The 27,773-nt window shown below is 40.4% G+C and overlaps 1 protein-coding gene across 7 annotated transcripts in view; it reads right to left on the reverse strand.

Annotated features, from left to right (window-relative positions):
• rb1cc1 (RB1-inducible coiled-coil 1) overlaps window positions 1–27,773 on the reverse strand; it is a 209,139-nt gene that overhangs the window by 115,732 nt on the left and 65,634 nt on the right. For all 7 annotated transcript variants that reach the window (XM_072570524.1, XM_072570523.1, XM_072570522.1 and 4 more), the window contains 2 exons: window positions 16,141–16,267; window positions 7,532–9,441 (listed from right to left, as the gene is read on the reverse strand). In XM_072570524.1, coding sequence (XP_072426625.1) covers window positions 7,532–9,441; window positions 16,141–16,267 — 2,037 coding nt within the window. The remainder of the gene's footprint in view (window positions 1–7,531; window positions 9,442–16,140; window positions 16,268–27,773) is intronic.

Consider the following 27,773-nt stretch of genomic DNA (forward strand, 5'->3'; position numbering starts at 1 on the left):
CACAAACTTGAGAGAAAATTGATAAGAATCTAACACCAGAACAACTCAAGAGCAGAATTTTGAAGTACACTGCACAAGGATAGAACCTTGGACATTTCCAAAGACAGACAGGTTAAAATCCTGGCTAGATTCCACCACTAATCGGGTAATAGCCAAGTTGAGTTGCAAGGCTTAACTTGCTTACTTAAGGGGTCTTACTTTGGTTGCTACATACAATAAAGTTTAAACCGTTGTTTCAGGATTTGATTGTCTGAGATTTCTGAGTAAGTAGCTAAATTAAAACTAGCTTGTGGTAATTTTTTGATAGGGTCAACTGAAGGACAGAGGGTCAAGAGGGCAGTAGCGAGTTGGAGATTTGGGACCAACTTGGCACCGCCCTCTTGACCTGTCCATCATCCTTCCCAAAATTTTCTCCACCCTCCTCTCCGACCCATCACCTTCTCCCCCACATTCATCTACCTTTTGCATTTCCAGCAACCTTCGCCACCCCTCCCATTTATCTCTCAGCCCCCCCACTCACAAGCCTCATTCCTGATGAAGGGCTGATGCCTCAAATGTTGGTTCTCCTGCTCCTCAGATGCTGCCTGATCTGTGGTGCTTTTCCAGCACCAATCTCTGGACTCTGATCTCCAGCATCTGCAGTCCTCACTTTCTCCTCGGACTTGTACAGTTCATGGTAGGGCCCTGGGGAGTGTTGCTGAACAAAGAGACCTAGGAGTGCAGATGCATAGTTTCTTGGAAGTGGAGTTACAGGTAGACAGGGTGGTCAATACAGCATTTGGCATGCTTGCCATCATTGGTCAGCGCACTGAGTTTAGGAGTCGGGAGGTCATGTTGCAGCTGTACAGGACATTGGTTGGGCCACTTTTAGAATACTGTGTGCAGTTCTGGCCTCCCTGCTATAGGAAAGATGTTGTTAAAACTTCAAAGGGTTCAGAAAAGATGGACAACGATGTTCTCAGGGTTGGAGGGTTTAAGCTATAGAGAGATGCTGCAGTGGTTGGGGCTTTCTTTCCCCTGGAGCATTGGAGGCTGAAGCTTATGAAAGTTTATAAAATCATGAGGGACACAGATAGAGTGAACAGCCAAGGTCTTTTTTTCCCCACGATAGGAGAGTTCAAAACTACAGGGCATAGGTTTAAGGTGAGGGAGGAAAAATTTTAAAAAAAGGACTTTGGGATAATTTGTCTGTGCAGCTACATGTATGGAACATGCTGCCAAAGGAAGTGGTGGAGGTGGTATAATTGCATCATTTAAAAGACATCTGGATGGGCAAATGAGCAAGAAGGGTTAAGGAGGGATATGAGCCAAATGCTGGCAAATTGGACGAGACCAGTTTAAGATATCTGGTTGACATGGACAGGTTGGACTGAAGGGTCTGTTTCTGTGCTGTATAACTGAGTATCTGCATCCTGTTATTCATTCATAATCTTTCATGATTTTACGAGAGAGCCTGGATCTGGATTGTTGTATGCAGTATCGCTGCATCAAGCGGTTTTCTGTTTAGTACTCACACAAACCATTGTGTTGGCTGAAGGATCGCTTAGCTATTTACAGCAAGCTGCCTTTATAGGTTAGTATTTAGAAGTTCATCTTATGTCCATTGACAATCCCTTTTAAGATGTGCATGCACCAAGTATACTCTCCCACACTCCTCAGTAAATCAGGGTTGAATCCCCAGCTTGCCGATATCAATAAACTGAACGACATACCAGACAAAAAGAGGTTAAAAATTGTGAAATACAATTCTACTGCTGCTGATGGTCCACCACATCTCTCAGATGCCCAGTTTTCAGATGAAAGATTTGTTCTGAATCTACCCCAATTAGCAAGGTTGCAGAAAAAACTATGAAAGGTGCCCAAAGTTAGGTAGGTGCAGGTGAGGTTAACAGCACTTTTCCCTTGTGTTGGTTGTATCACCACCTGACTCAGGTTCAGGTTAGCAATTATGTTTTTTGGGATGTAGCCAGCTCAATCAGTACTAGAGCTCCTAAGACACTCTTGCTTGTGGACACTGACATCTTTAATCCTGTGTGTCATAGGATTTTGCAGTCAGAAGAGGTCTTTCACCCCGCTGAGTCCTCAGTGACATACCTACACTAATACCACACTCCAATACACAGCCCATAGCCTTGAATGTTATGACATTTCAAGTACTCATCCATGTACTTTGCAAAAGGTCCTTCCCGGACAGCGCATTCCAAACTCCCACCAGCCTCTGGGTGTTTTTTTTTAAAAAAAAGACTTCCTACAGTGTGAAATCAGATCATTCAGCCCAACAAGTCCACACCGACCCTTGGAAGAGTAACCCACTCAGACCAGATCTTGCTTTCATCCTCCAGAGTCATTTCTGGATCTGTACTGTTCCACACATAGGAGGTAGCAGCATATCGGTATGCTTTTCGTGGAAAGGGCCTAGGGACATTTCAGTGTTGACTCCGTACCCCAAAAGGTTTCATGGCATTGTGTAAATCCTACTCTACATTTACCTCTGACTAATGCACCTAACCTACACATCCCTGAACACTATGGGAAATTTTAACCAATTCACCTGACCTGCACATCTTTGGTTTGTGGGAGGAAACCGGAGCACTCGGAGGAAACCCACGTAGACACGGTGAGAATGTGCAAACTCTTCACAGACAGTCACCAAGACTGGAATGGAACCCGGGTCCCTGGTGTTGTGAGGCAGCAGTACTAACCACTGAGCCACTGTGCTGCTCTCATATCACCTTTAAACACCTTGTTCTTCTCCTGAAAAGAAATATTCTTCCTTGCTATTGACCAGTTGCTTCTTATCTACTCTGGCCAAGTCCACCCTCAAGCTTCTCTAAACATCCTCGCTTCACAGCTAAAATGTTCTAACCCAAGCAGGACCTGGTGAGTCTCTTCTATGTTCCTTCAAGTGCAATCATGTTGTTTTAGTTGTGTGACAACCAGAAGTGCACACAGAACTCCAACTGTGGCCTAACCAAAGTTTTGTACATCTCCAATATAACCTCTTTGCTCTATGTTCTAAGCTGCAACTGATTAAGGCCGGTGTTCCGTATGCCTTTTTAACCACCATATTAATTGTCCTGTGCTTTCAGGGATCTGTGAACAAGCACCCCAACGTCTCTCTGTTGTGTGTCCATGCCACCTTCAGTACTTCTTCCAAATGGTGCTTGAACATCATTGACTGATCAGCTGAAGATGAGCAGTAGGTAGAACAGAAGCTTTTCTTCGTTAGGATTTACACAATGCCATGAAACCTTTTGGGGTACGGAGTCAATACTGAAATGTCCCTAGGCCCTTTCCACGAAAAGCATACCGATATGCTGCTACCTCCTATGTGTGGAACAGTACAGATCCAGAAATGACTCTGGAGGATGAAAGCAAGATACTGGTTGTTTTTCACATTAGAAGGACTCTGCAGTGGAGTTCCCTAGTGAGAAAGAAAGACTCTAAGGGAAGTGTGTACCATCAGTGCCAACTAAAGAAGCTGAAGAAGATATTATTAAATTGAAATGAAAAGATGCGTAGCAGGCCAGAAGTGCCTGAAGATATGAAGAACGTTAAAAGAACAACAAAAAGAAATAAGGAGAGAGAAATTACAATGTAATATCAAGCAAGTTAGAAATATAAAAACAAACTAAAAAGTTTCTTCAAGCATTTGAAAAGTAAGAGGAAGGAAGGGGAATATTGGCTCTCTGGACAGGGAAGGGGACTGGGGTATTAATAGTGGAAAAATGGAAATGGTATATGATTTTTGTCTGTCTTCAATATAGTATCCCCAAAATAATTCTGAATCAGAATGTGAATGGGATTGAGCAACTGAATTACAGTACAATCATTGGGGGAATGAGTATTGAGAAAACTCCTACAAAATTTGACAGGTTCCCTGGTCCTGATAGAATTCATCCGAGGGTGAAGTGACTGCAGAGAGTGGAGATGTAACTTCTAATTTTCCAGAATTCACTAGATACTGGAAATTTCCCATCAGACTGAAAAATGGCTAATGTAACTCCACTTTTTAAAATTGCAGTAAGACATAAAACAGGAAGTTACAGGCCAGGTAACCAAATATCTATCAGAGGAAAAATGTTTGAATCTATTAAGGATGTCATATGGCAAGGCAATTTGAAAATCTTATTACACACAAGCAGGATGAAAGTGATTTTGTGAAAGGGAAGTAGAGGAGTCAGTGGATGTACTCCACTGTACTCGTACAGCTATTTACAAGGTGCCCGTCAAATGTTAGGAAGCAAAACAAAAGCTCCTTTTACAAGAATGGACATCCTTTTACCCGAGATGGAGGATTGGTTGGCCAATAAGCAAAGAATGGACATAAATGAGAAACGTTTAGGTTGGAAGGATGCAATGAGTGGTGTGCCATAGGCATCAGTGATGGGACCTCAATTATTTATAATGTATATAGATGACTTGGATGTAGAGACCAAAGATATGGTTTCTAATTTTCCTGATGATACAAGGATTGGCAGGAAACTCAGTTCTGAAAAAGACATGAGTACAACAAAGAGACCTTGGAATGTAGGTTCACAGCTCCTTGAAAGTGGAATCGCAGGTAGACAGAATAGTGAAGGAGGCGTTTGGTATGCTTTCCTTTATTGGTCAGAGTATTGAGTACAGGAGTTGGGAGGTCATGTTGTGGCTGTACAGGACATTGGTTAGGCCACTGTTGGAATATTGCGTGCAGTTCTGGTTTCCTTCCTATTAGGAAGATGTAGTGAAACTTGAAAGGGTTCAGAAAAGATTTAAAGATGTTGCCAGGGTTGGAGGATTGTCTATTGTCTATTGTCTATTTGAGTTATAGGGAGAGGTTGAATAGGCTGGGGCTGTTTTCCCTGGAGCACCGGAGGCTGAGGGGTGACCTTATTGAGGTTTACAAAATCATGAGGGGCTTGGGTAGGATAAATAGACAGAGTCTTTTCCCTGGGGTCGGGGAGTCCAGAACCCAAGGACATAGGTTTAGGGTGAGGGGGGAAAGATATAAGAGAGACCTAAGAAGCAACTTTTTCTCTCAGAGGGTGGTACATGTATAGAATGAGCTGCCAGAGGTGGTGGTGGAGGCTTGTACAATTTCAACATTTAAAAAGTATCTGGATGGGTATATGAATAAGGAGGGTTTGGAGGGAAATGGGCCAGGTGCTGGCAGGTGGGTCTAGATTCGGTTGGGATAACTGGTTGGCATGGACGGGTTGGACCAAAGGGTCTGTTTCCGTGCTGTACATCTCTATGACTGCAGATGCTGGAAATCTGAAATCAAAACAAAGTGCTGGAAAAATTCCACACACCTGGCAGTATCTTGAAGAAAAGGAGTTAATGCTTTGAGTCAGATTACTTTCTTAGTGTGGAAACAGGCCCTTCGGCCCAACAAGTCCACACCGACCCGCTGAAGCGCAACCCACCCAGACCCATTCCCCTACATTTACCCCAGCCCCTACAGGCAATTTAGCATGGCCAATTCACCTAACCTACACATTTTTGCACTGTGGGAGGAAACCAGAGCACCTGGAAGAAACCCACGCAGACACAGGGAGAATGTGCAAACTCCACACAATCAATCAGTCGCCTGAGGCGGGAATTGAACCCAGGTCTCTGGCGCTGTGAGCAGCAGTGCTAACCACTGTGCCACCGTGCTGAGTCAGATATGATATCCGTCAAAACTGAAGAGGGGAAAAGTGATGAGATTTATGCTGTATAAAGGAGGCAGGGAGTGGGTTGGTGGAGATGGTGTCAGGTAAAAAGGAAGCTCATAGACAGGTTAGAGAGGAGTACATTTCAAATTGTTTTAAAAAAAAGCCATGGTAGCAGTAAACAATATTGGAAGTAAAGGAACAAACTGTTGATCCAGATCAGGTGTTAATAACAGAATAAAGATCAGCTCTGACTGAAAGCAGAGACACTGTAACAAGGCACTAACTAGGCTTAAGCTGGGCTGAGACATACCATTCTGGGTGCCACACTTTAGGAATGATGCGAACACATTGGATCAAGACTGCAGAACAGGATTACAAGAATATATTTCCAGGGACAAGGAACTTCAATTATGAAGGCAGATTGGAGAAAATTGGGATTGCTTTCCTCAGAGAGGAGAGAGCTAAAGGGAAATTTGATTCAGATTTTCAAAATCACAAGAGGTCTGAAGAGGTAGGGAGATCCAAGAGGTGGGAAGAAACTGTTTCCATTCGTAAAAAGGAAGAATGAAGAATGAGGAGGTGAAAATTGATTGTAATTAGCCGAGGAAGCAACTGTAATGTGGAAATAAACCTTTTTCTCACAGTGAGTATTTAATGTCTGCAATGCACAGTCTGGATGAATGGTGGAAACTAGCTCAATCAAGGTACTCAACAGGGCATTGGATGATCATTCAAGAGAAAGTGTGAATGGTATTCTTCTGCCCTGAAAGGCTTCTGTGAAGATACATCTGAGCACTGGGGCAGAATTCAAAATGGAGGACATATTCATGGTTTAAGTTGTTAAACTCAACATGAAGTTAAGACGACTGCTAGCCTAATCAGAAGATGAGGTGCTTTTCCTCTAGCTTGTGCTCAGCTTTAGTGGAGCATTACAAAAAAAAAACCAAGGAGGACATTCTTGTGGACTGAGTGCAGGAGTTTATCAAAGTGGTCATCTGGACTGTATTTGGTCTCTCCAACAGATACCAGACTTCACTGTGAGCAGTGATTCCAATAGAATACATTGAAAGCAGTAAATGTAAATCACTGTTTCATGTGGAAAGTGAGGGCATTGGAAAATGAGGAAAGAAAAGGAAAAGGCGCACTACCCCTCCTATTAACATGATAAACCTGTCCTGAGTTAATCATTTCTTTATAGGGAGCAATAGTGAGTCCCTTCAAAAGTTAAAGGTTTAGACAACAATTAAATTGGAGAAGAGATGTTATAATTAACATATTAGTCATAAATGCACGTTAAGAAATATCAATATTGTTTAACATTCATTCCCTCCACCACCAGCTCTCAGTAGCAACAATACGCACTGCAGAAATTTAAAGTGCCTTCTACAACACTTTCCAAGCTCTCAACTTCCATCTAGAAAGACAAGAGCAGTAGATATATAGAAACACAATCCCCTGCAAGCTCTCCTCCAAACCACTTGCGATCCTGACTTGAATATATGTTGCCTTTCCTTTAGTGTAGCTGGGCCAAAATCATGAAATTCCTTTACTAATGGCAATGTGTGTGTATCTGTAGCATATGGACTGCAACGGTTCAAGGCAGTGGCTCACCACCACCACCACAAGGGCAACTAGGGTCTGTCAATAAATGTTGGCCAGTCAGCAATGCCCACAATCCCACAAGTGAATAAAACAAAAGTTGAACAATTGTTTATTAGAACAGCATCTGAAAACACATTAAATTAAATTTGTTTTTGCTTTTCTCATGGGAAAAGCAAGTGAGATGTAAAGAATATTGAGTACAAGATCAAGAATAAGTAGTAAAGAAAATCTTAATGATTTGTCCAGAGACATCCTATTATGCATTAATTGAACATAGAAACTTGGCATACCTCTCAGCTCTACTTTGATCTTCAAGTGGACTTTCAGACTGTTGATTTTTAATTTGCAATTCTTGCTCAAGTGCTTGTTTTTTGCATTCACAATCTTCATGCATTTTATTTCTCATAAATTCCTCTCTTTCCTGGCTTGTGTTGAGCAGCTGTTTCTTCTCCTCTTCAAGATCATGAATAGTTGCTTTGTATTTTGCTTCTATTTCAAATGCAATTCGCTGTTTTTCAAACATCATTTCCTCCCTTTCGATTTCCATTGTTTTCAAATTTTCTTTCAGTTTAGTGGTGAGCTCTTCAACTTGTCCCCTTAATGCTACCTCCATGTCCAGTGCTTGCTGTCTCATTACATCCAACTTATCTAGTTCTGTTTTAAGTACGGCCTTCTCCTGTTCTTGCTGGTCTAGCAGATCAGAAATACACTGATCTTTCTCTGTAGTCATTAGTATTCTTTCTTCTGCAAGGCCTACCTTGTATTCCTCATGTTTTAGCTGGAGTTGGTGCTTCAAGTCAGTTATCTCTTCTTTATATTTCTCAGTTTCTTTTATGACTTGACATTTTGCTATCTCCTCTTGTTGGACTTGAGTCTCTTTCAAGCGCTGCTTTAATTTTTCAGTTTCCACTTCCTTCAAAGCCAATTCAGCTTCCAAATTGCACCTAAAGTCAGAAAGTTCAGATATGTTCAATTTAAGTTCATTTAGTTCTTGCTCTCGCTCCTGGAGCTTGATTGTAAGAGACTGCTGCATATGATCTAACCTTGCTTCATTTTCCTTTGAGATTTGTTCTTGTTGCTTGCTATGATCAGCCAGTAACTTTTTCAATTCTTGATGATGCCTGACTTTCAGGTCATCTTCAAGATCCTTCAGATGACTTTGTTCAAGAGTCTGAAGCTCTGCCTTTAAGCACTTCATTTCATGGTCAGCCTTTATATGAAGTCTGTTTAATTCTTCCAATAAACTCCCTCTCGATTGTCTGAGTTCTTGGATTTCAGTCTCTAGTTTTTTTCTACCTTCCATTAAGTCATTTATTTCTTTATCTTTACTAATTTGTAAACATAAGAGAGTTTCATTTTCAGTTCTTACCTCAGTAAACTCACAATCCTTCTGTTTTATGTAATTTTCAAGTTCCAACAAATCTTTTTTCAGCTTGTCAGTATTTTGCTGAGCAGTCACCAACTCGACATTCAATTTGTCCATTTGATCTTCGTAATCCTTTCTTAAAATCTCTAATTTTTGTTGATAATTTTCTTTTGCTCCGACTTCAACTCTACATTTTACAGTTTCAATTAGGCTTCTTAATTCTTCACTTACATTTTTCATTGAACTACTAAAATCACACTGCTCCTTCTGAACAAGCTCTCTGAAATGATTAAGGTCTTTCTTAATGTTTGTAAAATGCAACTGAGACATTTCAGTGATAAGCCTGTATTTTTCTATATGCACTTTAAGAGTTGCAACTTCTTTAGAATCCTCATTTTCACCAAAAGTTGTATCCTGCATGCGTCGATTATCAATGGCATTAATAACTGAAGAATATAATGATTCAAGCATCATTTCAGGACTTTGTGGATCACTGTTTATGTTGGGTGAAGTTGAGCTCTCCTCAATCATAAATTCATTTACAGCTGACACAAAATCAGACTCTGGACTTTCTGCCAATGAGTCCATATCTATAGATCCTTGTTTGAGAACTTGTTCTAAATTTGGATGAGGAATGGTTTCAAAATCAAACGTATGGGCATCAATACTATCAGGAGACAGCTCTTCTAATGAGGCAGGAACGTTAGCAGGTGGGCAGATTGGTCCCTGAAGGCTAAGTGTAGATGTGGATCTAGAAGAGGTAGCTTTAGTTCTGGTTGTGCTTTCCAACTTGTGTTTTGTTGGTGTTGTTACTGAAGTTTGATCTAGAGACACCTGTAAACAGAAAACAAATTGAAAAGCATCAGTAAAAAGGTTGTTTCATGCAAGTTACAAAATAACTAAATTTTATAAATTGACTGTGTACCCTATCTCAAATTCTCCCTCTTTTTTCATCCCCCCCCACTCTTGCCTTTCCTTCACCATCTTCCTCCCCCTTGTTTTCACCCATCCTCTACAACACCAAAATGTACTCTCTTCAATTTCCCAAACACATTCTTCCACAGCTCAATGATTTATCTTCCTCATAATTCTTTATTTTTTCCCCCCCCCAAACTTTGTTGGAGCTTAAAAGATTGCACTTGACTGTTCAAGCATAACTTTCATGTACAAATGTCAAAACACACATAGCCATTCTTTGCTGACTAGAGATCAATTCCAAAACAAGAAAAAGCAATGATATCAAAATAAGTAGCAAATTAAGATATAGGTTTTATTATTCACTCACAGGATGTGGGTGTCAACGTGCATGCCCACATTACATCTTGATTCCTAATTAAATCAAGTTGGTGGTAGCAGTGGTAAGTTTCCTTCTTTAATTTGTGCAACGGTGCGGCACGGTGGCACAGTGGTTAGCACTGCTGCCTCAGCGCCAGAGACCTGGGTTCAATTCCCACCTCAGGCGACTGTCTGTGTGGAGTTTGCACGTTCTCCCCGTGTCTGCGTGGGTTTCCTCCGGGTGCTCCGGTTTCCTCCCACAGTCCAAAGATGTGCAGGTCAGGTGAATTGGCCATTCTAAATTGCCCGTAGTGTTAGGTAAGGGGTAGATGTAGGGGTATGGGTGGGTTGCGCTTCGGCGGGGCGGTGTGGACTTGTCGGGCCGAAGGGCCTGTTTCCACACTAAGTAATCTAATCTAAAAAAAAGTTGGACGACATCTCTTGTGCTGTTAGAGAGGGGTTTCCAGGATTTTGACCGAGCATTCATAAAGGAATGATGCTATCTTTTTGAATCACAATGATGTTGGGCTTCAAAGGGGACTAGCAGGTGATGATAGTCCCAGGTCTCAGCTGCTCTTGTTCTTACAGGTGGTAAAGATCTTGGATTGGGAAGGTGCGGTTAAATAAATCTTGATCGGCCCCTGGTAACTTGTAACTGTAATCTTGTAACTTCTGCCACTGTGCGCTTGTGGCATATTAAGTGATTGCTGTAGATATCAGATGCAGTACTAATTAAGTGGACTGCTATGTTCTGCGTAGCATTGAATATCTGAACTGTGTTGAAGCTGCACCATTCCAGGGATGTATAAAATATTCTATCACACTTCTTAATTGTGCCTTTTAGATGGCAAGCAAGATTTGAGCAGTCATAGGTGACCTACTCACTACAGAATTCCCAGTCTCTTACTTAGTCGTGCAACCACAGTAATAGTATGGCTGGGCCAGTTTAGTTTCTCATCAATAGTGATACCCAGCATGGTCATAGTGGGGAATTCAATGATGGTAAGAACATGGAATGTCAAAAGGACAAGGTTGAATTCTCTCTCGTTAAGAGATCATCACTGCCTGACACTTCGATGACAAGAATATTCACATCACCATCAGCCTTTATATAAATGTTGTCCAGGCACCGCTACATTTGGACGTGTACTAATGCAGTTTGAGAATTTGCAAAAGGTGCAATCATTGGTAAATATTTCCACCTCTGGATTTATGATGTAGCACTCCAGTTGATGAAGCAGCTGAAGATGCTGTCGGAATTCTGTTGGATCAAAGACACAACCCTAAAAAAACTCCTCTAGTAATGCCCTATAGTTGAGATGACTGATCTCCAGTAGCCACAACTACTCAACCTCATCTTGCTGCTCAAGTACAGTTTAAATCAAGGCTGTAATGAGATGAGAAGCTCAGTGAACCCAGGTGGAAGTGAAAACAGAGTGACAGTGAGCAGGTTACTGTTGGACAAGTACCACTTTCAAGTATTTAGTTTTGAATATAAAGTTTTTAATGACCTCAAGTTTGCAGAGGGTTGAACTTGGGAGATCAGCAAAGAATTAAAGTTAAAATCAGCAAAGACAGTAATGTAGATTTCAGCAGTATATTAGCTATGATATGATTTAAATTAGGCAAAATTATAGAGGTGAAGGTGTTGTGATAATGCTGTGGGTTTAAGAGGTTATATTATCCTGAGTTTTTTTGAAGAAAGCTTTTAAGGCACAGGCACCGAGCAGTCTAACAGCACCACTGGACTAAACAGCTTGTGAAGCCTTGGCTTTTTTTTTCCAGAAGTCAGAACAAAAGAAACATCCTTAATGGTGTCAAAATAAGTGGCAAGTTAAGATATAGGTGTAGAGAATGGGTGTGGAGAAACCAGGACCTTTATTCAACTTTGCTGTTGGGGTCTTGAAAAATGAAAGTTTTTTACCCTCTCTCGGTTATAGCCAAAAGCTCGGGGTTCTCGGTCTGCTATGGGATTTGCATGTGAGACAATCTGTTTTCTGAATTTGTCTTTTGCCAGGGGTGTGTTTATGGGATGTTACTACATTGGAACAGTTAATTAGTAATGTTACTGTATGTATTATTCTGTTAAGTTTTCAAATAGAGTTAAGTTATTCCAATTCCTTCCTCATTTGTTGTATTTTAACCACAGTGAATGAATAAAGGGAGCTTTAATTTAAATTTGGTAGTTTTAGCAATTGAATCGCATTTAGAACACAACATATTACATACACTGTTAAATAAGAAAAAAAGTGAGGGTCTACCCTATCTCCTGTGAAGGGGTTTGATCTGGTCCATAACATGATGGGTATGTGATAAAGGATTCATCTCAGGGTCAAATATAACATCATGCTGAGGAATAGCCCAGTCAAGCTCAGACAGTTTCCAAGGAGAAAGACTGAGTCAGTGATGAGAGCATAGCGTTTGAGACAGCCAACAATTACTAATACTTAATTTGAAGACATTTCTGCCACACCAACACAATCCTATTCAAGTAGTCAAACATCTACGAGAGAGAGGAGGCAGCAAATAAAGATGCAAAACAGATACATCTGTGTATCACATAGGAACTGGTGGTATGATTTTGGATGATAGCAAGGGGCTGCACATAGCTGAGCAAAATGCCAATCAGGAAAGTACGAACTGGGAAACACCATGAGCAATGGTATAAAAGTGAGAAGGGAAACTACTGCAAATGATTTCCTGGCTGTTTCAGGACAAACAAGGTAGCAGAGTTCCCTTCCAGCTGGGCAATCGTGAAGACACATGGAGTAGAATTCTGCAGTCAACAGTACCAAAGTCGGCAGACACATCAAGCAACTCAAAACAGGGCCAATTACTTTTGTTAAATCAATAAAGAAATTAGTTGTGATCTTCATAACTGCTTCTATGGTACAACGGGAGGGGTAGAAATACTGCTTTCAGAGATTCAGACAAAGAGCTATGAGAAAGATGACAGCACCAATTGAGAGGGAAGTGTGGTTAAGATGGGGTAGCAGCTTGCAGGGATAGAGAACTCAAGGGATTCTTCTTGCAGATAGTAGTAAGGGAGGAATAGAATCCAAGATTTAAAAGGAAAGTGAACAGAGCTTGAGGGGTGATAACTATTAACATCAGTTCACATTGAGTAAAAATACAGTCAAGGAGGACAGACTATGGGTCACATAGAGAAGCATAACTTAGGAGATGTTCGCCGAGCTGGGAATTTGTATTGCAGACGTTGCATCCCCTGTCTAGGGGACATCCTCAGTGCTTGGGAGCCTCCTGTGAAGCGCTTCTGTGATGTTTCCACCGGCATTTATAGTGGTTGGTCTCTGCCGCTTCCGGTTGTCAGTTCCAGCTGTCCGCTGCAGTGGCCGGTATATTGGGTCCAGGTCGATGTGTTTGTTGATTGAATCTGTGGATGAGTGCCATGCATCTAGGAATTCCCTGGCTGTTCTCTGTTTGGCTTGTCCTATAATAGTAGTGTTGTCCCAGTCGAATTCATGGTGCTTGTCATCCGCATGTGTGGTATACATGGATACGGATCGTTAGATGTCTTCCTGTTTGTCCTATGTAGTGTTTTGTGCAGTCCTTGCATGGGATTTTGTTCACTATGTTGGTTTTGCTCATGCTGGGTATTGGGTCCTTTGTCCTGGTGAGTAGTTGTTGTTTGAGATTGGCTGTTGGTTTGTGTGCTGTTACTAGTGGTCAAAGTAGTCTGGCTGTCAGTTAGAAATGTTCTTGATGTCTGGTAACGTGGCTAGTCCTTTGGGTTGTGGCATGTCCTCATTCCATTGTCTTTCCCTTAGGCATCTGTTGGTGAAATTGCAGGGGTATCCGTTTTTGGCAAATACATTGTAGAGGTGTTCTTCTTCCTCTTTTTGCAATTCTGGTGTGCTGCAGTGTGTTGTGGCCCTTTTGAACAGTGTCTTGATGCAACTTCGTTTGTGTGTGTTGGGGTGGTTGCTTTCGTAGTTCAGGACTTGGTCTGTGTGTGGCTTTCCTGTATACCTTTGTGGTGAATTCTCCGTTAGGTGTTCTCTGTACCATCACGTCTAGGAATGGGAGTTGGTTGTCCTTTTCTTCCTCTCTAGTGAATCGGATTCCTCTGAGTGTGGCGTGAATGTGTTTTTTTTATTTCTGTGTTTTTAATGATTACAAAGGTGTCATTCACATATCTGACCCAGAGTTTGGGTTGAATTTGCGGAAAGACCGTTTGTTCTAATCTTTGCATTACCGCTTTTGCTATGAGTCCAGAGATGGGTGAGCCCATGGGTGTGCTGTTGATTTGTTCATATATTTGGCTGTTGAATGTGAAGGGTGTCCTAGACGTGATGGTACAGAAAACACCGAACGGAGAATTCACCACAGAGGTATACAGGAAAGCCACACACACACAAACCAAGTCCTGAACTACGAAAGCAACCACCCCAACACACACAAAAGAAGTTGCATCAAGACACTGTTCAAAAGGGCCACAACACACTGCAGCACACCAGAAATGCAAAAAGAGGAAGAAGAACATCTCTGCAATGTATTCGCCAAAAATGGATACCCCCGCAATTTCATCAACAGATGCCTAAGGGAAAGACAACGGAATGAGGACATGCCACAAGCCAAAGGATTAGCCACGTTACCATACATCAAGAACATTTCTGAACTGACAGCCAGACTACTACAACCACTAGGACTCATAACAGCACACAAACCAATAGCCAATCTCAGACAACAACAACTCACCAGGACAAAGGACCCAATACCCAGCATGAGCAAAACCAATGTAGTGTACAAAACTCCATGCAAAGACTGCACAAAACACTACATAGGACAAACAGGAAGACAGCTAACGATCCGTATCCATGAACACCAACTAGCCACGAAACGACACGATCAGCTATCCTTAGTAGCCACACATGCTGATAACAAGCAACAGGAGTTCAACTGGGACAACACTACTATTGTAGGGCAAGCCAAACAGAGAACAGCCAGGGAATTCCTAGAGGCATGGCACTCATCCACAGATTCTAATCAACAAACGCATCGACCTGGACCCAATATACCGGCCACTGCAGCGGACAGCTGGAACTGACAACCGGAAGCGGCAGAGACAAACCACTAAATGCCAGAGGAAACATCACAGAAGCGCTTCATTGGAGGCTCCCAAGCACTGAGGATGTCACCTAGACAGGGGACGAAATGTCTGCTCTCACAAACTTTGAATAACTTAGGAGATACATATGTGCAGACAGTAGAGAAAATTCAGAGAAAGATGCAAAACCATAGCAGACAAGTAGGGTGATCAGACATTCTAACATTTGTAAAAAAAGCAGAAGTGCACAAGTTCACCTCACTTATTGTTGAAGGTAGCAAGGAACATTAGATTAAGATATTATTATAAGTGAATTATACCTAACAGAAAAGAATAAACCTAGTAGATAAAAGAAAGACTGATTGAAAGGTTGACCAACTAAAAATGCTTTCATAATCTCAAGTATTTCGTATGGGCACATTTTAGAGAATGTAAATGCACTCAGAAGACCAAAACTAAGGGCCTTATATAGAAGATGGTCTTAACGAATCCAAGTGAAACTTCTTTACCCAGAGTCTAAGAATGTAGAACTTGTTACTACAGAAGTGAGTGAGATAAATGACAGACACATTAGTAGAGAGATTAGCCATTGGAGGGAGAAAGGAGTAGAGAGAGACAGAGTGAATGTTAAATGAAGGAAAGTAGGGAAATGTGCATGAAGAGAATTTATTGAAGAGAATAATGCCTCTGTGCTGCAAATACTTTGTCACTGTATTACCTTGCACTGCATGCAGCTGGTCTGCAGCTTTTTACGCAGACATAGATTGCCTCAAACAGAAAAAGAGTCCCATTCTCTTGCACTGATGGCACTTCAGGTTGATACAGCTGTTAAATGTACACGAGCTGAATATTCAGGACAATTGAAGTGTGATGAATCTTCACTAGTTCTTCAATTAAAGGCTAAGCCACTATATATAAAACTATAATATTCATGCAATGCAATACTTGTTTATCAGTTTGAAAGTAACAACCTTACATAATTCTTCAACCTGGAAGAATATATAACCTCTTTGGAACTTTTCGATGAATGGTTGAATTTGCATAAACTGGCTTTTTCCCCATTCACAGATATAAATGCATTAATGATCAGGAAAATACTTAAGAATAGATTTGCTTTGCTGGTCACTGAGGAAATTATGTGTCATGGCTACAAAATAACAAATTAAAACTTTAAGTCCTACTTAATGTACCTTTTGCTCAGTCAACAAGTCAGTGATAGTCTGGGACATTTCATCCAAACTCTGGGCAGCTTTGACTAAATTACGAAGAATTTGATGATGCTGCTGCAATGGTTCAAAGTCACACAGTGTAGGAATCCTTTGAAAAAAAGAAATGAGTTTAAACATATACTAGATTCCCTTCACGCCTCCACTACATTCATTATCATAGCTAAACAATTTAAATAAAAACATTTGATGATGGTTTTGTTTTAATGTTAATCTGAGAAAAAGCATGTATTGGCTTATTCACCTGCACTTCACCAAACAAGGAACTTCGAAACAATATGAAAATCATTTAGAGAAAACACTCCCTGACACCATTTTCAAACTGTAAGGCTTAAGATGTAAAAATAAGTGCTGTATAATCTGACGTACCAACCAATTGCTGAAAACAAAAGAAATACATTGCAATTGCTAGGTAGTGACTCACCAAATGCACTTGTGCTACAAGTAAATCAGTAGAGGCAATTCACTTCATTTCAGAGAGGGAGGTCATTAAATGTGGGCACATTAGATAACTTATCTGGCGACATGGCTAATCTCTCCATTGATAACTGTGCATGATTGAAATGATAATCATAAAAGAGCTGGAAACATTTTTTTTATTTTAAATGCTCACCTTTACAAGAAGTAGTCCTCACTTCAGGAACCAAGTTATCCTCAACATACCATGGCTAAGGTCAGCAAACGGCAATGAAAAAATAAAAACAAAACTCTAAGACTTTCAGCCAGAACTACGTGACATTAATATAAAATATAAATTGTGTCCCTGAGTGACCATCTCTTCAACCACAGGTGGCAAAGGAAGAAAAAAGGCCTCCTCATGCGATTCATTTAACAGAAAGCTTTTGACAACATTCAAAACAATTAAATGCTAACTGTTCAGAATGGTTAACTTTTCCTAATTACTGTTTTCTTCAAGGACATAAAATTTAAATGGACAAAATTGTTTGTATCAAATGTGATGTGCAGGAAACATTAAACACTAAACTAAAAGAATGAAAATTGAAAAAATCATTTTGCAGTTAACTTCATTTGAAGTATGAAAAATATGGAAGCTGAATAAATCTACCCATCTTCATTGTTATCCTCCACATACCACGACGTAGACTTTGCAAAATACTATCCTTTTAGGAGCAAGGATAAATATATTACCGTTCAGTGAAACTGCTGATTCTGCAACATCTATGTAGGCAAATCCAGATGATACCTCTTGTATGTAGGAATTATTAACTTAAATTCAAAGGCATTAATTGTCAAAATATTTGCCTTGTAGGTTCCTCCACATATGGGCGTTACTCTGGTTATTCCACTATTGTATTAGGTGGTTGTTTTTTAAAACATGATTAATTAACCAATGAACAGTTTTGTCAGTTGGTATTTTATCTTCAGTATTTCTTTTGAAAGATTAACTAAACTTGGGATGTTAATCTGAATAATCAACATTCTATAAGTGGTACAAAAACAAAAAAAAAACCTTGGCATTTACATGGAGAAAACCACATTAAAATTTACATTTACACAGATGAACAAAGGATACCAAAATGCTATGGGATTCAAAGGCACTGAACAAGAATGTGGTAACCTCCTCAACCTATGTTAATGCTACACATGAAGGTTCACTCATACTAGTAAATGATTCCCTTTGATGATAATGATCTCATTGAGTCACAATTTCTTCACATTTAAAGTTTCATGTAATAAGCAACTCTTCACATGAAGTTCAACTAGGAGATATAGCATCTACACAAGTGTACTACAGAGCTACTAAGGTGCCTATAGTTGGCGATACGTCAGTATTAGATTTTCTTTAGATTACACTACAGCGTGGAAACAGGCCCTTCGGCCCAACAAGTCCACACCGACTCGAAGCGCAACCCACCCATATCCCTACATTTATCCCTTACCTAACACTATGGGCAATTTAGCATGACGAATTCACCTGACCTGCACATCTTTGGACTGTGGGAGGAAACCGGAGCACCCGGAGGAAACCCACGCTGCAAAAGTTACTTTTCCATATATGCCAAGATGACACAGGTTAACTTGCAGAAATTTCATGCCCTAATCTCAGGAACTGACATAAGACATAAAGTTTGAAAGCACAGGAGGGGTGAAGAAAATAGCTTTATTACCCTGAACTTCCATTTTGCCTGCATTCCATCGGTGCAAAAATGGTCAAACATCAACGGTACAAGTACAAGCAGCGGATGGGATTTTACAAAGAGAGAAAAGGTTTGGGAAAAAAATACCCACTAATACCACCATCTAGAAGAGGAAAAAAATATTTTTTTCCCTCTTCTAGATGGTGGTATTTGTGATTTTTTTTTCCCTTTACTGCAACCAATTCGGTTTCCTGCACTTCTCCTCCTCTTTGGTGGTTTCTTGGGATCAAGACTGAATTGCTTCCACGTCAGCATAATACATTCTGAAATGGCTAATAAATTCAATGTGCAATCTGCAGATTCAGTCATGTGGTGTTTAAAGGGTGGAATAGAGGAGTAGTTTGGATACCTGAGCACTGGCTCTGACACCACGATTTCACTTTTTCCTGATCCTATGTTTTTTGATGAAAACATTTGTTTCCCAAATTAGTTTCTTCTATTTTGTTCAGTCAGGAGCTAAGTTTTTTTTCCTGAATCGGCAAGAATGGTTGATCAGGAGTGCTTGGAAGGCATCCCTTCAGCATTTCCACTGCACTCCTTGGAGTCATAGTCACAGAGGTGTACAGCATGGAAACGGACTCTTCGGTCCAATTCGTCCATACAGAGTAGGTATCCCAACCTAATCTAGAACTGCTTGCTAGTACCCAACCCATATCTCTCCAAACCCTTCCTATTCATACACCCATCCAGATGCCTTTTAAAATGTTGCTCTGTATCCAAATGGCTAGTTCTCCTTGTATTCCATGAGATCTAGCCTTGCTAACCAGTCTCCCATGAGGAACCTTGTCGAACTCCTTACTTAAGTCCATTTAGATCAAGTCCACTGCTCTGCCCTCAACAATCCTCTTTTGTTACTTCCTCAAAAAAACTCAAACAAGCTCCTGAGACATGATTTCCCACACACAAAGCCATGTTGACTATCCCTAATCAGTTCCAAATACATGTAAATTCTGTTCCTCAGGATCCCCTCCAACAACCTGCCCACCATTGATGTCAAGCTCACTCGTCGGTAGATCCCTGGCTTGACCTTACCACCCTTCTTACATAGTAGTACCACGTTAGCCAACCTCCAGTCTTCCAGCACCTTACCTGTGACTATCAATGAAACAAATATCTCAGCAAGGAGTCCAGCAATCACTTTCCAAGCTTCCCACAGAGTTCTAGGGTACACCTGATCAGGTCCTAGGGATTAATCCACATTTATGTGTTTCAACACAGCCAGCACTTCCTCCTCTGTAATATGGACATCTTTCACGATGTCACCATTTCCTTACATTCTATATCTTCCAAGTCCTTCTCCACAGTAAACACTGATGCAAAATATTCATTTAGTATCTCTCCCATCTCCTGCGGCTCCACACAAGGCTGCCTTGCTGATCTTGGAGGGGTCCTATTCTCTCCCTTGTTACCCTTTTGTCCTTAACTTATTTGGAAAAACCCTTCAGATTCTCCTTAACTATATTTGCCAAAGCTACCTCATGTCCCCTTTTTGCCCTCCTGATTGCTCTCTTTTAAGTATACTCCTATTGCCTTTATATTCCAAGGATTCACTCAATCTATCTGGTCTATAACTGGCATGTGCTTCCTTCTTTTTCTTAACCAAACCCTCAATTTCTTTAGTCATCCAGCATTCCCTATACCAACCAGCCTTTCCTTTTACCCTAACAGGAATATACGGTCTCTGGACTCTCGTTACCTCATTTCTGAAGGCTTCCCATTTTCCAGCCGTCCCTTTACTTGCAAACATCTGTCCCCAATCAGCTTTTGAAAGTTCTTGCCTAATACCATCAAAATTAGCCTTCCTCCAATTTAGAACTTCAAACTTTTAGATCTGGTCTGTCCTTTTCCATCACTGTTTTAAAACTAATAGAATTATGGTCGCTGGCCCCAAAGTGCCCCCCCACTGACAGCTCAGTCACCCGCTCTGCCTTATTTCGCAAGGTCACATCTTGCATCTTCTCTAGTAGGTACATCCACATACTGAATCAGAAAATTTTCTTGAACCCACTTAAGAAATTCCTCTCCATCTAAACCCTTAACACTATGGCAGTCCCAGTCTATGTCTGGAAAGTTAAAATCCCTTCCCATAACCACCCTATTATTCTTACATATAGCTGAGATCTCCTTACAAGTTTGTATCTCAATTTCCATCTGACTATTAGGGGGTCTATAATACAATCCCAATAAGGTGATCATCTCTTTCGTATTTCTCAGTTCAACACAAATAACTTAGCTGTCTGCATTTCCGGGAATATCCTCCCTCAGTACAGCTGTAATGCTATCCTTGATCAAAAATGCCACTCCTCCTCCATTGTCTCCCTTTCCAAACTTCCTGTAGCATTTGTGGAACATTAAGCTACCAGTCCTGTCCACTCCTGAGCCACATGATTGCTATGATATCCCAATCCCACGTTCCTAACCATACCCTGAGTTCATCTACCTTCCTTGTCAGGCCTCTTGCATTGAAATAAATGTCAGTTTAATTAATCAATCAATCCTACCTTGTTCTGCTATGTCCCTGCCTGGCTGACTGCTTGACTCACTTCTTTTCTCAACTGTACCAGTCTCAGATTGATCTCTTTCCTCACTATCTTTCTGGGTCTCAGCCACCCCCACACACCAACCTTACTAGTTTAAATCCTCCTGACCAGCTCTTATTAGTCTCCTTCCAATTCAGGTGCAATCCATCCTTCTTATAAAAGGTCACTTCTACCCCAGAAGAGATTCCAATAATCCAAAAATGTGAATCCTTTTCTCCTGCACCAGCTCCTCATCCATACATTCATCTGCTCTATCCTCCTTTTCCTACCCTCACTAGCTCGTAGCACCGGGAGTAATCCAAATATTACTACCCTTGAGGACCTCCTTTTTAAACTGCTGCCTAACTTTCAATATTCTCCCCTCAGAATCTCATCCTTTGCCCTTCTTATATCATTGGTCCCAACATATACAATGACCTCCTGCTGGCCCCTCTCCCCTTTGAGAACGTTCTGCACCCTCTGAGACATCCTTGATCCTGGCATCAGTGAGGCAACACACTATTCTGCTTTTTTGCTGCTGGCCACAGAAGCGTCTGTGCCCGACTAGAGAGTTCCCTGACAGAATTGATCACTTGGAACCCGATGTACCCCTCATTACATTAGAGCCCGTCTTGAGACCAGAAAATTGGCTATTTGTGCTACATTCCCCTGAGAATCCACCACCCCATACATTTTCCAAAAGGAATACTTGTTTGAAATGGGGATGGCCACAGAAAATTCCTGTCCGACCTGCCTGCCTCACCTTTCCTGGAGTTAACCTACCTATTTGACTGTATCTGCAGTTTTTCTCCCTTCCTATAACTGCCATCCATCACACCCCTTGCTCTTGTAAATTCCTCATTGCCTTTAACTGTTGCTCCAACCGGTCCATTTGATCAGATAGGATTTGCAACCAACGGCATTTCTTGCAGATATAATCCTCAGTAACATGCAAACTCTCCCTCAACTCCCACATCCCGACATAAGAGTATATTACTCTATTAAAAAGGGTCATTTTTGCTTCTTCCAGTCTACAGATTCAGAAAATAGCACAGTCTTCTTCCTCTACAAAATATTGCTCCAGACTAACTTAATACTTATGACTTCAGAGACATATCTCAATAAGACAAATACATAACCCACTGTACTCACTATTGTAGATTTACAGCAAGGCTATACTTAAAACTATTCACTTATCTGTTCTGTGCTGTGACCTCTCCCAAACAGGTTCATCCAAGATCAGTTGTGAAACTCGCTGTTTAAGTTTGCCCAGATGCAGTCTGATGTCGAGCGATACAAGAATTCAAACAGCAAAGGCCGTAACTGCGCAGGTTCACTGCTGTGACAGTTAACAATGTGGGTTTCCTTCTCTCTCTGTCCTGTTGCTTTCTCGTCCTCCCTTTAAGAGTGCTGTTGTACTGACTATTTTTTCTCCAAAGTTCCAAGACAATGCAAAGCATATAAAACAGTAACTGCTACTTCTGGAATAATGAGGAAATCTCCTCCAAAAAAAAAAAAAAGGCAGCCTGTTACAGCCAGAAATTATTCCGGTCTTCCATCTTGGATTACGCAGGCATGTAGAATAGTTGCTACGTGTCAGTCATCTCAGCTCCAGGACATTTCTGCTGAAATTCCTCAGGGTTGTATCCTACGCCTATCTTCAGTTGCTTCAAATGATATTTGCTTTATCATAAAAAGTGCTAATGGTGACACAATGTTTAGCAACATTCATTATCGCTCAGATAGCAAAGCAGCCCATGTCCAAATTCAACCAGACTTGGACAATATTCGGGCTGAAAAGGTGATAAGTAACATTCGTACCACATAAGTATCCAATAACCATCTTCAATAAAAGACAAGCGAACTACCACCACTTGACATTCAAAAGGTACTGTCATCAGTCAAACAGCACTATCAATGTCCAGAGGGCTATCATTAACCAAAAACTGAACTGGCCTAGCCATACAAATGCAATGCCTAGAACAGGTCAGAGGCTATGAGTCCTGCAGCAAAACTTCTCAAAGCCTGTCCATGATCTACAATGCATAAGTCAGGAGCATGACGGAATACTGCTCACTTTGTTTGGATACGTGCAGTTCCAACTACATTCAAGGGTCTAGCCATCATCCAGGATAAAGCAGCCCACAAGGTTGCACCCACATCCAGAAAAATCCACTCCCTATACCAATGAAGCTCAGTAGCAGCAGTATGTACCTTCTACAAGATACACTGCAGAGACTAAAAGTTCCTTATACAGCATATTCCAAACCCTATCCACTACTATCTAGAAGGACAAGCAGCAAATACATGGGAACTCTGCCAGCTGCAAGTTCTCTCCAAGACACTCACCATCCTTACTTGGAAATATATCAATGCTCCTTTAGTGTGATTAGGTAAAATCCTGCAATTCCCTCCCTAACAACAGTGTAGGTCTCGCTATAACACAAACGGAAATGGTTCAAGGAGGTCACCACCAGCTTCTCGAGGGCAACTATGCACAGGCAACAAATATAAGTCTAGCCAGCAATATCAACGTCCTACAAACTTTTTAAAAATATCTGGTCAGGGATGGAATGCTCCACGGTCTACTACTACTACTACTACTACTACACCTCAAGAGTACTTCATAGGTTCTGGTGGTTATAGAAAGCCCTTTTGTATATTCCCATGACATATTTTGAAGGTAGAGTAAATTTAAAAATCACACAACACCGCATTATAGTCCAACAGGTTAATTTGGAAGCACTAGTTTTCAGAGCTTCCCTGATGTCACTAGCTACCTAACGAATGAGCAGTGCTCCGAAAGCTAGTACTTCCAAATAAACCTGTTGGACTATAACCTGGTGTTCCTTGATTTTTAAACTCTGTCCACTCTCATGCAAAACCAGGATCTCATCATCATGGCCGCTCAATGTAAATGTGGAGCATAGGAATCATTAGTTAAGGCCTAGAGTTCAATGGACTTTATGCGCTTTAGCATCAGATGAAAAAGGCTACATTAGCAATTTGACATTCTGGCAACAAGGTTGGACACAGTGCCCGATAATTTTCAAAGACTGAGCAGAGTTTAACATGAGCTTACAGTTCAATCAATAAAGAACACAATATATCAAGCTTGTGAAATTAAGACAATGTAGCATGTAGCTGACAAAAGCAAAAATAAAAAAAATTTGCCTTGTTACACTGAACATTTTGTTCAAAATACATTAATGATAGTTGGGCAATAATCGGCAGAATTGATATTTACTCTGGTTTTCTAATTATCTGAGAAGGCGGAGGTCTACTCCTTATTGAACTGATGCAACCAGTGTGATTTAAGTATACCAACAGCATTAATTGTTAGCTAGCAAGCTCGAGGATTTTAACTCAACGACAGTGAAGAAACAGCAATATTGTTCCAAGTGAGTATGGTGCAGCTGGGAGGGAAAATGCAGTGGAGATGCTCTCTTGCATCTGCATAGAGGTTGTCAAGGTTTAAAGTTGGAATGTCATATTGAAAAGGGTCCAGCTGAGTTGCTGGCTTGTATCTTTAGATGGTACATACTGTTAGCACCGTGTGCTGGCAAAGACATGTGCGAGTACCCATAATGGATAAGGTGCAATCAAGTGAGCTGCTTTGCCCAATGTATCAAAGTTTTGATGTAATTTTGGAGATGCACTCACCCAGACAAATGAACAGCATTCTATCACTGTCCTGACTTCGCAAAAACAATTTTGGAGACAGGTGGTGAGATACTACCTGCAATATCCAGTTTCTGACCTGTTCAAGGTCACTATATTTGTGTGGTGGGTCTCGTTAAGCATCAACTTAATAGTGATCCCTCGAATGCCAATGCTTCCAGTATTAGGTAATGGTAATGTCAATGTCAAAACAAAGGTAGTTAAACTTCCTTGTACGATGGCAACTGATGACCATCCTTAGGGCAACTGCCACCCGAATGCTATTCACAACAGTCCACATGTCAGCAGAGTCCACGAAATTATCTATGATCAGGCTACGTACTTACTTCTGACCTTATATTGGACAAAACATTATAGCTGAGGATTGTCATGCTAGGTTATTATCCTAAAGAACTCCTGCAGTGATGTTCTGTGACTGAGATGATTGCCACCAGAGAGTGAGGTTCTGGAAAACAGGAGGTCAGGCACCATCCAAGCAGCAGGAGAATCAATGTTTTGGGATGAAGGGCTCATGCCCAAAAAGTCGATTCTCCTGCTCCTCGGATGCTGCCTGACCTGCTGTGCTTTTCTAGAACCCCACTCTCAACTCTGATCTCCAGCATCTGCAGCCCTCATTTTCTCCTCCCAGAGATGATTGCCTCCAAACCATCATAATCATCTTCCTTTGTGCCATGGCTTCAGTCACATGAGTTTCCATCCTGGTTCTCATTTACCTAAATTTTACTTGGGTTCATTAATGTTACTCAGTTAAATGTTGTCATGATATCAAGTTCAGTGACTTTCACTGCACCTCCAAAATTTATTGCAGGACAATTTTTGTTTAAATCCATGAATGAATGCTATGGCAGAACCCAAACACGTTAATGATAAGTGACATTCCTTAGCACTGCTGCTGATGCCTTCAATTACTTAAGTGCTCACTGAGATTATGCTGTTCTTAAAAACATTGTATTTAAATCTTCTGCAAAGAACAATCTAGGATCTAAAATGAATTATTGATGTTTAGCATGAGATCAAACGTGGGGATTTTACTAGGAAATCAAATGTTTTTATTTCATTTAATTTATGCTTGCATTATGGTGAAGAATGCCAGAACTAGAGCTTATAGTAGCAATTCACTTTTGATGTTCGATTAGAATGTTAAATTAGATTGTTTCTTCCACTTCAACAATGAGATATTTTACCCCCATTTCAGAACGAATGCTCCATTACATTGAGGTCCAAGTACAATACTTCAGAAATAATTTGCAAATAAGTTACATTTATTTTAATTAAATGATTTCACACAAGTAATCAATCATTGTCTTGATAGCCACACAGTGAAATCACAAAGGAATTAGTCACTTAAAATGACCATAAGAGCTCGACAAAGTTCTAGAATATCACTGACATTTCTTGTCTCAGTTCAGAGCACAGCAAAAAATTTGCCAACAAGTCCCATTAATTTCAAACAGATTAGCAAGAGATATTTTTTAGGATCTAATCCCAACTAGAGGAACCAGCGAAGAAGAGGTTGCAAATGTTGATAGTCTTCATTCACCAATAAGCCAAAGTCAAGCCAGTCCACCAACTGCATGATCAGAGGTCATAAAAAAAAAGCAGCATGCTTGTTAAGACATAGGGGAAATCCAGTTGAGACAAAGATTGCTCGTAAGGTCGGAGACAATCAGAAAAAGACTGGCCAAGAATTCAAATTTTATAGCGGCATGGTATAGTGTATTTGGTTTCACTTCCTCTCTATACAGAAATCTGTTAGGCAAGATTCAGGTGTAAATGTTACCCTGTCTATTCAAATGTTTATAAAAGAAAACATCTATTTAATATGGTTTTGCTATTAATGGATTCCACTGAAAAATAGAGAAAAAGCATAAGGCTATTATTAAGAGACCAATGCAATATTTAACATCAATTTTCATTATAGGTTCTCAAGTTACAATTGCATTTTTGAATTATAGTGGTCCCATGCCTACGAGGAATCAGGTTAAGAAACCTGCAATTACTAAATGTTCAAACAATTTACAATTTTGACCAATTTTATCCAGCTTCAACATTCCTCAAAAGGAAGTCATTTGGCTGATGCAAACAAATTATCTCAGCAACCCAGGTCCAATGGCATATCCTCAGGATTTCAACTAAACATGCAGAAAACATGAGAAATTGCCTCTCCCTCAGAAAACAAAAATGACAATGACAATAAGTTTTAGAAAGGCACAAAACAGTGAGGGGCCAAATGAGCCTTATTGCATTTCTAAAACAAAAAAAAAATCAGAGGGATACAATTTACTAAGATACGTGCACTAGATTCTCTCATGAATAATAAACAGAAAAAAAGTCCAGCAACATCTGGACCAACACATTCAAGCGATTGCAAAAACAGCCTTGCAATTAAAGATAAATTTTAATGCTTACACTCAGTCTGATCGAATAATATTAAAATTATCATTGTAACACATAAAACATAGTTTACTAAAACAATAAGGCAAGATAATTTCTTCCTAAAATAAACAAAAGATAAAAAGTTCCAATGATGAGGATTAAACATTATACAAACTGACAGACAGTTAAAATTGATCATAGAATATTTCTTGAATGTGAAAGGAAAGTTAGATGGTTCTGGCTGAAAAGAAGTCTTTTAAAAAAAAAGGACTGACGCCCCCAGAATGCTGATCTTACCAATGGTATGTGGAGGATAATATGGGAAAGAAAACAATCAGATTTAGATTAAAAAACAGTTGCGTATCTTTCTAAACTGTATTTGGAACTGTCAAGCCATGCTATTTCACATCATAGGTAATAGTTTACCTCCAAACAAAAACAAATCACTGGTGAAATGCAGTAGATCTGGCAGTATCTGTGAGGAGAAAGCAGAGTTAACATTTCAAGTTGATGACTCTTCACCAGAACTGCTTTCTGAAGGAGAATCAGCTGATTCAGGCTTTCACCTCAGAGGCCTCCAGATTTGCAGAGTTTCACCAGCAATTTGTTTTTGTTTCAGATCTCCAGCAACCACAGTTCTTTAATATTAGTTTACCTACCTTTGGCAGCGTTTACTTTATTCTGTAAATATATTTCACTAACATATAAATTATCAGTCAAGAAGATTTTTTTCTCTTTCAGTCGAGTACAAATCATCAAGTTCCCTAAAATGATTGCACTCAAACTTGTTCACAAATTCATGCAGCACAAATTCAGTGTTGTCAGTTACTGAAGCACCAGAGTAAGCTCACACTGAAGGGAA

The sequence above is a fragment of the Chiloscyllium punctatum genome, chromosome 5 (assembly GCF_047496795.1).
Source record: "Chiloscyllium punctatum isolate Juve2018m chromosome 5, sChiPun1.3, whole genome shotgun sequence".
Classification (NCBI taxonomy): domain Eukaryota; kingdom Metazoa; phylum Chordata; class Chondrichthyes; order Orectolobiformes; family Hemiscylliidae; genus Chiloscyllium; species Chiloscyllium punctatum.